A 14,376-nucleotide genomic window follows, 5' to 3' on the forward strand; every position below is an offset into this window, starting at 1 on the left:
TTAAAAGGTAATGGTGGGGGGAAGGTTTAATTGAATTCCCACTGGCACTTGAGTCTGCACTTAAAAGCAGGTCTAGGGTTATCTGTGAAATTTCAATTAAATCAAAAGCTTTGATAACATGATAAGTCACACCAGAGTTTGGAGTCAAAACATGTTGTTATTTGAGCCTCTGCTTGTGTTTCTGGGAACAGCACGCACGAAAGACAGTCAGCTGCAGACCAGTCAAGAAGATGGAAAGGGTGGAAATGAATCCACCAATACATCACTGGGGCTCCTACAGCCAGAGCCACTTGAGGTCTGGTATTTTTTATATATCCTAAATCCTAAAGAAGGCACCCATTCCTCAAGAGCCAGAAGGACAGAGCAAAAAGATCACCTCTGACACGTGCAGCACTCCAGGGGATGGTTGCCTATTGCCACAAATGGGCTTATTTCTCTTCAGGCTTCCTACAAACAACACCTTAAACAGCAACAGCACTGGGAGCTGAATGCAAAACTCTGTGGACACAAAACACCAAGCCCTGTCTATGCAATGGTTTTCCAGCACAAATCCTTTGATGGCATGGGGTGAGGAGGTGAAGCCAGGTGCACCAGTCAGTAATTGTCTAATGTGCTGTTATGATACAGCCAAGCCAGAAGGTAAGCCCGTCTCTCATCCTGACCCAAAGCAGGAGGTGGTGACTCTCCAGAGAGACCTGACTTGCTTTACCTGCTGCTCAGCACTTTGATTCCTAATGCTTCCTGCTCTCTCTTCAGTGGCAACTGCTGGATGCTAAGGGCAGTACCAGAGACTTGCAGCGTTCAAAGTCCTTTTTATGGAGGAACACCACCTCTACTTCCCAGTGTTTAGACAGAAATATTCCACATTAAATAAATGTGAGATGTCAACTCCACCTGGCCTGTAGTCAACAGCAAAAAAAACCACATTTAGGGTTGCACTAGGCACACGTACATGAGAAAAGCACTCTTTTTATAACCAGCGAGACTACTGATCCTCAACAGCATTAAAAATAAAGGGACTCTCCAGATAAGCAATGTCAGAATTACACAGTGATCAACAATAGGAAGTTCAGAGCACTGAAAAGTCCCATCTGACCCAAGGCACCACGGGGGCATAATTTATCACCCTGGCAGCAAACATCCCATTGAGTACATTTGTCCCTAGCGCCCTCCTCTTCAGAGTGGAAAAAGTTCTTCATTAAACAATAGTGCAGCCATATTAAACATAGACATAGCAATGACAAGCCGGATTCTTCTCCACAACATAGTTACAGTTATAACATAAGCTGCCTATCCTTGTTTTTCAGAGACATGACACACAGGAAGAGACAGCCTATATTCAATTCTGTCACGTTCATGAAAACTCCACCCCATCTCGTCCTGCCTGGCAGGTCATGAGTCAACAGTGACAGATATCTGTGAGTGCAATTAACCTGCTAGCAGGGGCTCACCAGAACAAGAAATCCAGATAAGAAGAGGAAGTCCCCATCCCTCTTCCTCTCCCCAGTTACAGGCATATCTGCAAAGGATAGTGGGACCGGATGCTACTCTTCTGCATGGACCTAAGGATCTCTTCAGCATTTGTCAGCATGGGTGATTCAGCCCTATGGGCTGCCTCTATTCTGGGGCATCACACCAAGCATCATGTCTTAAAACAGAGACTTTCTTTGGGAAGATCCTGTGGCACTGAGCCAAACATTTCTGGAAGTGTGGGCTCAAGAATAACGGGTGCCCTAAAGCCTTCCCAACAAACTTGATAACTTCTGAATCCATCTGTTTTGGTTCTGCTCCAATCCTGCCTCATTTCAGGTTTCCCCCACTGCCAGATGAATACATTTGTTCTTTTGGCTCCCTAACTGGTGTTGCATACAGAAGCACCAGCAGAACAAGCTTTCCGGACAGATTTTGGAAGTAATGTTTCTTCCAATGTTGACTAAGGACTTTAAAAACAAATTATTTTTCTAACTGGTCATTTCTTGAATTATATTATAGAAGGAAGAGGGTTTCTTTACCAGAATCAAATCCTCTTTACAAATCTCTGGAACCACACCTCTGCAATCATACTGCAGATATAGCCAGAAGATGTAAGAGGCATTTCCAGCATCACAAAATAAATCAATGAGCCAGTAAGGAGCAGATTTCCCAATCCCCTGCACTAACCACTAAACTTTTCTTCTCCGGAAGGAAGCAATTTTATGGGTTAAGTTAAACATTAAGCAAACTATCACTTTCTGATCTACAAAATGGGCATTGACAAATTATCAGCAGCGATTGTTCCTTTAGGATATGAACAAAACTAGACAGGAAAAAGGCCCTCGAGCCAGCAGGGCCTGGCATTTAGTTTTTCTCAAGGCAACACCTCCACATTTCAAAGCAATTCTTCAGTCCCAACTCTTCTACAGAGAAAGAAAAAAACAATGCCTTGAATTTGTGCTCATAAAGAATAACCTTTGACTAGCACTGACACTACAGTAGTGTTTAGCCCTAACACGGCAGCGTTCAGTGCCACTGCTTAAAGAGCCACATGTCAGCAAGAATCTCAGTCACATTCTGATGGATTTTGGATACGTCTGGTTATTCTTAATCCATCTTGTGCCCATGACAGCACGCTGCTTTTAGACCCTGCAGCATGTTCATAACCAATCCAGGCAAAAGCTATTTCTGTGCACTTGGCTGCCGGTGCTGACTGTCAGTACATTAAACTATCTTTGTTTCTTTCGGCACTGTGTCCTTTCACAGGCAGACCTACAAAACAAACCCAAATGTGATATTCAAGGCAAGGAATAAAAATTGCTGTACAGAAACAGCAGTAACGTATGCTGTTCCAACCGCCATTCTTCTACAACTTTTTTGTGTAGTTGCCGAACCTATTCCATTTAATGTGCTTTCTGTTCCCCCTGGTTTATTGTTTGATATTTATCTATATAGAATTTCTTTTTTCATTTTCTGGATGAGTGGCTAAAAGATTCAAATCTTCTCTCAGGAAGGCTGAGTTATTTGCTGGTATCACTGATGCTGCAACCAGCAGCAAATTTCAATATTGTCAATTTGATATTCCAGGCCAAATCATTCACAGGTTGCAAACAAAATGGAAAGTCCCACGTGAAATTAAAGAAGATAACGAATAATGCATCTGCTGTTTCCTTTTGTCCATTCCTAGAGTCTCCTCCATCCCTGAATTGCCTTAGTTTATTTAAGATAACAATCTCCAAGTGAGACCTTCTCAAAGAAGGGATTAATAGGCATTGATGAAAGGCAGCCTACACTGTTGGGGTATCTAGAGCCCCATCTGACAACAGCCTGGGTCCCAGAGACTAAGCTCCTGCTCTCCAGGTCAGAGGGGGCACAACCAGGAATCAGCCACACTTCACTCCTCTACTTCTGGGGCACAAGGCTGCCTGACCTCTCAGCCACAGATTTATAACAGTCCCACACTATAAGCGGGATACTGTGAAGCAGTGGCTATTTAGAAGCCAAGACCCCATTTTCATGACAAATTTAGGTGTTAAGGCCAAATATTTCTAGTAAATACATCCCTAAACCAAGCACATTTGAAAAACCAAACACAGGTGCTCTGCTACACTCAGATGCTCAAAGAGCCGTGGTACCTAATTCCCACTGGAATCAGTGGGAGCTAGATGACTAATTAGGAGTAGCTAAGCAAGGCTTTTGGCAAACACAGCCCTAACAGGTTGTTGCATCCTTTTCTACCCAAATCTCAGTGAAGGTGATTCAGTCATTCTTTGAAAACATTAACTTCTTCTTCCCTTCAGAACAGTGGGTCTTAACTGCCTTATCCGGCCACCATTTTATTCAGAGCTTTTCCTGCTCTGTGCTTTGCAATTTACTTCCCAGCTGATAAATCACATAAAAATAAAACTTCCATCTTTTCTTTGTTTTTCTGTCTCTTAGGGAAATTAATTTCCTTTCTACATCTTTCAGGTGGAATGGATTTCCCTAATCAAATGTATGCATTGAGCAGTCACAATACAGAATCACAGAATGGTTGAGCCTGGAAGGGACCACTGGAGGTCATCTAGCCCAACCTCCCTGCTCCAGCAGGGGAATACCACTGCCAAGTGCAGATTGTAACAGTGACTGCCATAAAATGGTGCTGACCACATTCCTCAATGATACGAAAACTATCTGCACAGTTAAGTCCTCTAAGAAAGAGAAAAAAAAAATAAATGAAAGCTTTCCTCATGGCACATCTGCTCAGAGACTCAACTATCAAGTGTGTTGGGAAACACAATTCTAATGGGACGAAATAAAAGAGAAATGTAAGGGCAGAAAGAGAAGATAAAATATTTGCATAATTTCGAACAAAACAGAATAAATATAGTATTTTACAGATGAAAATTATTCCTCCTCTACTAATAGGTAATTGGACTTTTATCACAGGGTATACATTCGGGAAACAAAAATAATCCTATGGAAACACAGTCATGCTTATGGATAGAAAAAAGTGTACTAGGTGTGCTTTAGCTCTGGTAGACTCATAAACTAAAACATGCTTCCTTAAGATGGCTCCTGCATTACCCTTGCAACTTCTTTCCAGTTTCCTTATCAGAAATTTGTAGTACATGAAGAGTAAAGGGAGAATCCAGCTTCCATTCTACAGTGGCTGCCTGGCGTCTGATTATTGGAGTGTTACACCAGTATTTATGCAATAGAGATATGATCAGTAAAGCTCATAGCTACAAACCACAACAAAGCATTTCTGTTCTTCACTATAGGCACCCTCAGCATTAAGTCTGTTTTCTGCATCATCCCTCATAATGTTATGTCATATACCTAATAAATTCCCTAGTTTTCCTGGATTTGCATATTCCTTGAACACTGCTTTAAGATTCTTACAGTAAATATACTCTTAGATATTGAGAACTGATTTAAATTCAGTTGTTAATATATAATAAGTGATGGTTTAAACTGAAGTCTTTTCTGAGCCTGCATGTGTTTCTGCAGGGGGAGTACTGGGGAATTGAATCCTTGGCTTTTGATCTGCTTTTTAGACTGAATCCAGACTCAGAAAGGAAAAGCAAACTCCCACGAGTGGTCTGGCTGTGATATTTTGAACCTGACTGCAAAAAAGCTCTAAAAGCAGCAGACCATGTGCAATGTCTAATTGATTAATCCCACTCTTTGGGAATTAATGTTATTTCTAGTGAAAAAGAAACACTAAAAAAATGGGTTGGTTTGTTGATTATGAGCCCTGGCCCGACCTCAGCCTTGAATTTAAATCCCCAGTAGAAGCCTGAAATTAATCCACCTCTGGCTTAGTTATCAGTAATTATAATTATTAACAGAAGTATCCAGTAAATGAATGGCTTTCAGTGACATGGTGTTTTAACTTAGAATAATGGATAACTAAAAGTGCACTTCCTTCTTACCTCACAGCATCCTTTCCCATAGCAGGCAGGATCTCATCTTTAAATGGGCATGGTAAATGACATAAGCCCAGCCATTTGCTTATATATATACAGGCATTTGCTCAAATGCTAAAATTCTACATATTACCAAGCTGAGCAGTTGAAAAGTGCTCCTCCTGTATCAGAGTTGATGGCTTGAAACTTGATTTTTCTGCAGCTAATCAGCTGAGCGCAGCAAGAGCAGCAGAAGCAGCTGCCCTGGGAACACTGGCACTGGAGCTCCAAGCCCTGCCTTGTCCATCAGTGCTCCCAACACGTTGCAAAGGCCATGATTTCACCATGTGAAATGGTCCAAGAGACATCCCAGGCTATCCCACAGCGGGATTTTGTGTCCCGCTATAGTCCTCTAATTCAGCATGAAGGAAACCTGCTGCTGGGAGCTGTCTAACCTGGAGCTAGCTCTACTAGCAGAAGCAGACTCAGAGGAGACCATCAGCTAGTTCAAACACTGTGATTTCTGGAGACATCTCTCCAGCTATCTGCCTGTAAACTGCTGTACCCAGAAGAGGCTTAATGGAGCTGAAAGGAATACCTTCTGCCAATTGTCACAGGACTCGAAAGCTTGGACCATCACCAAAACAGGAAACAGAAAACCTAAGCTGAGAATCCAACCAAACAAATTGGCTGGATTATAACCATGTTGGGAAAGCCCAGCTTTTATTACAGCTGGACTGCATGCTGCTCAGCACTGCAGGCAATAGGAGCACAGCAGCAGTAGGAAATGACCCTGTAGGGAGCAGCCTGCAAGCCAAACACAGCATAACCCAGAGAGGACGATACACAGAAACAGAGAGTAGGGCAGATGAAGAGTTATAAGGAAGAAGCTGGGAACACATCTGTAAAAGTGCCTAAGGGACTACAGGAAAATGTTGGCTTCTTTAAGACAACAGGACCAGAAGTGAAGGGCACAGCTTCGCACCTGAATTACTGCAAGTGCATCCTTGTGAGTCATAGCTCAGCCATTAAGGGCACGGATACCTCTCTGCAGATCCACTGCAAGGTAAACCAGACTTCATGTCTCCTCCCTCAGAGTTTAAGCTTCCATGTTTTTCTGGCTGGGAGCATGTGCTCAGTCAGTGCTCTGCAGACATGCAGTAACTCAATGGACTCTTGGCTCAACAACCCAAATGCCCATGGAATTAGTTAATTAATGCCTCCTGAAAATTAGTTAATTACACTCTAGGTCAGGCTTTGTCTTAAGAGGCTGAGCTGCTGCAGAAAAACAGAGCAGGTGATCATGAAACTAAAGACCATTGCATTGTGCACAGAGAGAAGACAAGGAGCACAAGCAACTCCATTCTGCCATCCCTCAGTGGCTGAGTCCCTTGCTTTAACCTAACCAACTGAATGTCATGTCTATTCTGATATATCAATATATGGTAGCCAACTCCCCACTGAGGGCTAAAAGAAGCAGCTGAAGAAATAGATACAATAATTAGGCTAGTCTGGATGTTGTTCCAGGCTACACTCCTACCCCTCCCAGTGAGATGGACCATGAGGTCCAGGAAAGACTGAACACACAGGGCTTGGGCACCACTAGCTCACTGCTTCTGTAGGGGCTTGGCAGAGTAGCAAAATGAAGGAATAAACTGGGGATTTCTCTGGCTGATCATACTCCTTCCTGCAGTGACTGCTGAGGCTGAGAATCGCCCTGGAGGTGTCCTTTCCCCAGACCCTACACAGTGATGCAGTGAGCCCCCAGATCTCCTCCCTTCCCCCTCAGTTCACAGAAGAAAAACACTAAGATGTTTCTGTTGGCATCTACGTCACCTTTTTGCAGAGACTAATCTTCAGTTTCAACAATACATCTTTTGTGAAACGCTTCCAGCAGAAACCTTAGACACCTTCCCTAAGATCTGTTTGCTTACAGAAGACGAGGTAAGATTTGTTTAAACCCTTCTAGATTAATGTCTTGCAGACATTAGTGAAGTGAGATTTAATCAGGTTATTGTTCTACATTTTCCAGGGAAATAAATCACACTTATTACTAGATTGGAATAAGATGCAAGGCTTGTGCTTAGCACATTTAGTCTTTTTTGTTTTTCCGGGGCGAGGAGGAACAAATGGGTAACTTGAAAGCTGCTGCAAGGTTGTTGAACAGGGAGCTCAACAAAAGGCCCCCAATGACTTGTAGGTGAGAAAAGTGAAAGAAAGCCATAATGGCTAGTGCCAGCCTAGGGATGTGCCTTGGTTCCCCTTCCCTGCCTTGCAGATGTCCAGTCCTGACTCTTATTTTACTCAGATGTAATGCCATAGGGTCCATATCAATACAGAAATCAAATAGGAATCTAAACCAGCATTTAAAGCAGACTTGCAATGTCCACTTGAGATCCTCCAGGGGAGCTCTTCCATAAACCTGAGGACCTCAGGCCTCTTCTGAGTGCCTGCTTCTACCTGGCACAAGGGAACAACTCCTTGCATCACAGGGGTGTTGTGGGATCAAGCAACATTTGCAGACCTTCTTACAGACCCTAAATGGAAACTGTAATAGTCAGCAGGTGTAGCCATATGCTGCTGCAATGGTTTTGAACTTTGCAGTATGTGTTTAACAATGAACATACAACTGTATTTACTTTGGCATTTTTCTAAAACAAGGCTGGCTACACAATAAAAAACTCAGCTTTTTTTCCCTGACCTTTGATTCAAAATCTGCTTTTCATTCAAAAAAAAAAACCAATCCACCAAACCCAAAAGACTTCGCTCTCAGCTGTACTAGCAGTGTTTTCTTTAGCACAAATGCTAATACATCCCCTTGTATGAAATCATGTATGTGCAAAAGGCAAAGTTTGGGAAGTCAAACAGCAAGGTCCTCTCCTCTCCACCAGCACAGGAACAGAAAGCTGAAGCCAATACAGGTCTTTCCGCTAACTACAGGTTTGTGTGCAGTGAAGTGGCCAAACCCCAAAAGGTTTACATCCATTTCCCTTTGCTCAATGGGCTCTGCCAACACTGGAGAAAGCAAATTACGGTAACACAGCCTGTAATCAAGTTTCAAATTGTGCAACAAAGCAGCACAATGGGACAAAACACAATGGGACCAAGTCAAACTCTTACTGCGGAGCACAATAAAATATATCCTGTTTTCTATGACGGAGAAAAGGAAATATCAGGCGAGGCAACACAGTTGCTTGTAAATACCCTCCTGCCAACGCCTGCCCTGGCTAAATTAGTCCTCTGAACCCTGACTGCATCAGCATGAATCAGTCTGTCTGCTCCAAGGTAAAGGCTACGATTCTGTTTCGTGTTCAACGGGAACTCTTCTCCCAGCCTTTTCTTGGCTTCCTGCTGAGGAAGAACAGGCTCTCCAGGGACAGTCTTGGATCTGGACCACGATCTTGCTCCCTTCAGATAACTAAGTATCTCTGGGCAGGAGTGCATTTAAAGAAGCAGCTGGTAATTATGAGCCAAGTGCTTACTGGCAGGATTTCCCCCTGCTGCTGAGCCAATGCTTTTGAGAACTAAATAACTCTTTGGTGATAATTATCAGGTAAAACCCACAAGCCAGGGGAGGTTCCCCCATTAGAACCATCAGCAAGAAACAATGCAAAGGTGGGTGGAGGATGGCTGAAAATCGTATCTGAGGGTTGCTTGACTCCCCTGTCCTCCACACACCCAACACAGTTGTATGTAATTGCTGGGCATTTTCTAGGTACTGCTTGAAAGCTACAAAATCTGTTCCCACACCTACAGCAGTAATAAAAACAAATGACCTTTTCTTTTCAGCTTGTCAAAATGAACCGAACAGCACTGGGAATCCATCACAGCACTTACTCTTTTGGAGGGTTAAGGTCTTCTGGTCGAGCCTCGAAGAACCTGAAGACTTCATCACACTGTGAAATGTGAGGAGGAAGACGGACCAGTGCCTGCAAAATATAACCAGGAGGGAGAAGCACTTAGAGCTGTCAAGTTCAAAACATGGCCTCAAACATCTAAACTACCAAGAAAGAGGAGGCAAAACAGTCCTGACGGGGGCAAAGGAATACAAAAGGGAAGCATCACATCTGGCTACTTACTTGAGAAGAACGGAAATAGCATGTCTCAGCTGCAAATGTCAAGTTGGATGAAATGAATTGAGACAAGGATTGGTTCTTAGAGTCAGGTAGTGTAAATTTTTTGCCATGTGCACAAGAGGAGATTTTGGTCTACCTGTGTAAAACCGTAACAATGAGTAGATAAGTGCTCTGTGGCTGGCACAGTCTCCGTGCCATGTGTTTGAACAATACCTCAAACAACATGGTTAGAGCTTACAAGCTTTATGTCAGTGCACACAAATTCAAGCAATGAAAACCCACAGACTCAACACCAACTAATACAACAGGTTAATGTGCTCCATAAATCTTTCTGTTAAGCAATGTCAGCACAAAAAGTGGCGTTTGTTAAAAAAACCCCAAACATTCCCAAATCAAACAACAATTTGCACTGAAGGTAACAGGAAAGGAAGTTTCGTTAAATGTCTGAAAGAAAAAGAAACCAAACACCACCAAAATCACAGAAAGGGCACTTTTGTCTTCCGTCTGAAGACAATTTTACAGCCCATCTTGGCTAACAGTGTCCATGTACTCTGCAAGGCACAGGTATGCAGCATTGCTGCATTCAGCAATAAGTACAATTTGGGAAGCAACTACATTATGCTGAAGCATACTGGAAAGCAAGACTTCAAAACAGTGAGACAAGCACACAAGGTAGAAATGTGCTATGAAATTGCTGATCAGATTCTAAAGCTGGTGCTGACAGAAGACAGAGCTGTCCCCAGCCCAAGGAGATGGGACATGAGATTGCCTCCAGAAATGATCAGTAGGAGAGGAAAAGAGGTTGGAATTCACCTTCTCCTGTGCTAAGTTACATTGAAAATAGGCCACAGTTTAAATATAGACCAAGCTTCTCAGAGGTGCTCTAAACCTGTTTGACAAAATGTGATTGTCTGTCTCTTCTGGTAATTGAAAGATAGATGAGAAACCAGAGCTAAATGTACGTACATTAGGGTGAACTGGTTATACTAACCCAGGAGACATCTGACTGATCTTGGTCAGACACACCAGAAAGTCCAGCCAAAGCGTTAAGGCAGGACAGGGCAGCTGGCTACCCTCACGGCTGTTTTTAACCGCGCTTTAGAAGTGGCCAGATTTGTTTCCTAGACCATTCCTGCTTGGGGATGTGAAGGAATTCCTCCTCTGAAACTGCACGTGTCCAGTATTTGATGATGGGGTCTTTTTTGAGGTGGCCTGAAAATCGAAGCCAAGTGCTTCCACACATACAGCTCTCTTTCCCTGTCTGAGGGATGTTATAACAGGAGGAAAATCCATTTAATATCAGCAGGTGTATGAAGAATGAGGCCCTGGCCTTTGGTCACATGGAAATGCACTATAGAGCCGAAAAACGCACCTCGCAATAGGGAAGCAGCATCAGATGCAGAAGCTGGGCAACAACTCAGTGTGCCCAAGTGCTGGGGCATGTGTACAGAACACTACTGCTTGCTGCACTAACAGAGGATGAAACATAAGAGTTGGAAAACTCAAGTGCTCTAATTTGAATGAAGAATGCCCTGGTTGCCACTGATACCTACTCGATCTGAAACCATAAGAAAGGTGTGAGCTCTCTGTCCTTATTCCTCGTGCATAAATGCAGCTGGCAAATTAGGACTAACACTGGGAAGTCAAGAACCACCCAGGAATAGCAACAATCACAGCATGTTGAAAGAGAAATGCCTCATCAGCACAGGAAAACAAGGACATAGACAACATTACAGCATGTTTTATTCATGTGTGTCTCAAGCAGGAGACAGACATAGAGAAGCAATGTTGTCTAACCAACAGTGGATGGGGCTGAGATTTAGTGATGGCTCTATTACTAACACCCTTCTCTGTTCAGGCAGGCTACTTAACCTCTTTCTGTCAAATTCAGCAGGGGTATATCTTCAGTTACCCATTTACAATGCTGAGCAATAACACTTACCTAATCTGTAGAAAGGTTATGAGGCTCAGATATTTAATATCTACAGTGTGTTTTGAAATCTCAAAGGGCTTGAACTTGTGCAGTCAAATGGGGCAAGAGCAAGCACTGCAAATGATACGTATCATTACTAGAAAAACACAAATACCCAAGTTATACCTATCACAGGGAGTCCTGGACATCAGACGCCTTCTCAGAGAGTCACCACTTCCCCACAGGTCAGAGGTATTCACCCTTCCCAAAAACCAGGCTACAGATGTCAATACTGAACTGGAGTATAGAGTGGGTTTTCAGTGATGGAGGAACACAAATACTACCAAGCTACCCTGGAGATTTGTGTTTCTAACTAAAGGGAAGCTTTAGGAAATCCAAACCTGCCTGAATCATTGCCCTGCTGCCTGGAAATCTCCAGGAGCACTGTGGTTCTGCTGGGCCAAAGGGGGATAACTGAAAAGCACCTTGGTGACTCCAGGCTTTTGCAGGCAGGGGATCAAAATCAGCCAAAGTCATTTCCACACCCAACTATCCACCTTCCCACCCTGGGGCAGGACTGGCTCTCCAGCTTCTGAATCACCTCCCAAAGTGCTGCAATTTTCAGCCCTGTGCGCAGAGGTGGAATGAAATCCACCAGTAGTAACTTGCCATTGCATGTTTTTGGGGGAGGCTCAGGTGTAAAGTCTTTAATTTGTTTTTGTTACAGAACAAAACCCTAAAAAGGGGTAAAAAACAGTGAAAAAAAGGAGAAGAGAGTGCAAACGGGGGTGTAAAACCAGGCAGAGCCAGTCTATTGATTTTGGACAGTGGCAGGGAGTAGCAATGCTGTTTTGAGAAACAAATGTCTCTTCAGCCAACACACAACATCCACCCAGGAGCAAGCCAAGTCCAATGCGATTCCAGCAAGCAAACAAAAAGTGCATTGAGAGGAGAGGAGGGACACTGCTGACACTCTGAAAGGGGAAAACACACACTTCTGGCATTTCCAGCAAGACGGTCCAGGGCAGAGCTGCATCAGCCTGAAGGAGAGACTGCAGGGTCAAGGAAAGAAGGTTGACGAAAAATAGGGAAACTGATGGTAAGAGGGCGGAAAGGACAGGGAAATGACATTCTTCCTGGGCTGTGGAAACCAGAGGTAAATGCACACAGTTACAAACGGCAAGCATCCAGAGACAGCAAGGAATTTGCACAGGAAAGGTGAGAGATAAAAAGTGCCAGTGAGCAGAATTCAGCCTTGCACAACTGTCAAGTACTATCAGTAATAGCATGCTTTCCTCATTCAGCATGCAAAGGCGGATGTGCACTGCTCAGACCTGACACGCTCCCTAGGAGATAGGCTTTTATGTGTCATTTCAGCCTGCAACGATGTCTGTCTCTCTATATGAGAGGTTTCAGACAGTCTCACAGAGTGGATGATTCAAAAGGCTATTGAAAAGCTTGAATGTCAGGCAGCGCACAAGCAGGCAGCCCTTGGTGCTGGGCATGGCCGGCTGGCTCCTCACACAGTGCCAGCTCATCCTCAGGCAGGCTGCTGCATGCCACACACACCTCTTGAAACAAACAGAGCACCCATTGCTTAAGTTTACATGAACTGGAAACAGTTCCATGCGCTATATTACAGCTCAGCTCAAAGGCTTCATGGAATACACGCACATGGGTGTAAAACCACGCAAGCACTTGCAACGATGCACCGAGTGCTGTGCGCTGCATCTATGCAGATACATTTATAAAAAACAGATGCACAGACATGTATATGTAGAGATCTGTGTTCAGTTCTGGGCTCCACAATACAAGAAAGACGAGGAGCTACTGGAGAGGGTCCAGCAGAGGATGGTCAGGGGTCTGGAGCATCTCTCTTATGAGGAGAGACTGTAGGAGCTGGGCCTATTTAGTCCAGAGAAAAGAAGACTGAGATAGGGATCTCATCAGTGCAAACAAATATCTCAAAGGTGGGTGCCAGGAGGATGGTTCCAGCCTCTTTTCAGTGGTGCCCAGTGACAGGACAAGATGCAATGGCCGTAAACTAAAACATGGGAAGTTTCACCTCAACATAAGGAAGAACTTCTTTACGTTGAGGGTGGCAGAGCACTGGAAGAGGCTGACCAGGGGGGTTGTGGAGACATTCTGGTTGTCTGGAGATATTCAAAACCTGCCTGGATGTGTTCCTGTGTAACCTGCTCTAGGTGGCCCGGTCTTGACACTGGGGGTTGGACTGGATGATCTCCAGAGGTCCCTTCCGTCCCTAAACATTCTGTGATATACAGCGTGTATGTAGGCATGCGTGTGTATACACACGGAATACTATTCATCCCATTGACCTATATGTGTTTAAAATGAGAGACTGGTCACACTTATCTATCAACTTGTATAATTGCTAGAGAAAGATCAGCACCTTCAGGGGGTGCTTAGTCTACTCCACCATGGACGTCTAGCTCTGGATGGGGTGATTGTGTCTCCCCACATTGATTGTGTCTCCCCACAGCCTGTTGAGGCAGTTCAGATTCATAGCTTTTAAATCACTAATGTGGAGTGGGGTTAATCCCAGCTCTGCACACTAATACCCAGAGCCAGCTGATAGTACTGCATGGTTATGACTCCCTGACTTTTCACATGAAATATCCTGTTCTCAATTGTTTATTGCTTTCATTAACATTAATCATGATTAGTGCCAGATGTTTGGGAATGGTCATCAGTCCAGCAAGAGGGAAGGTGCAATTAAAGTAGTTAATTTCTGAGAACAGAGAAATAAATTGTTTCACCTATATGGAAACACTTTCCTGTTCTGTTGTGAGCCTCAAGTAACTCTAGGCTTGAACTCATAGCACCTGAAGTGTGGAGGTTGGATGGCAAACATTGACAGTCAGAGAGGTGACGAGTGCATGGTGGTGACTCAGAATGGAAAAGAAGTGGGGAGATATAGGAATAAGTAACGAGAGGAGGAGAAAAGAGGCTGCAGAGCTTTGGAAATAAGTGGGACGCAGAAGGGCTTTGAAATGGAAGGACC

At 43.9% G+C, this 14,376-nt stretch overlaps 1 protein-coding gene across 3 annotated transcripts in view; it reads right to left on the minus strand.

The window, feature by feature from the left end:
- The window catches only part of SH3PXD2A (SH3 and PX domains 2A), a 252,489-nt gene that overhangs the window by 125,719 nt on the left and 112,394 nt on the right, over positions 1–14,376 (minus strand). For all 3 annotated transcript variants that reach the window (XM_057421098.1, XM_057421099.1, XM_057421097.1), the window contains exon 5: positions 9,201–9,292. In XM_057421098.1, coding sequence (XP_057277081.1) covers positions 9,201–9,292 — 92 coding nt within the window. The remainder of the gene's footprint in view (positions 1–9,200; positions 9,293–14,376) is intronic.

This window comes from Pezoporus wallicus, unplaced genomic scaffold (genome assembly GCF_028554395.1).
Source record: "Pezoporus wallicus isolate ANWC-B61680 ecotype Strahan unplaced genomic scaffold, APGP_CSIRO_Pwel_v1 contig_3365, whole genome shotgun sequence".
Lineage (NCBI taxonomy): Eukaryota > Metazoa > Chordata > Aves > Psittaciformes > Psittacidae > Pezoporus > Pezoporus wallicus.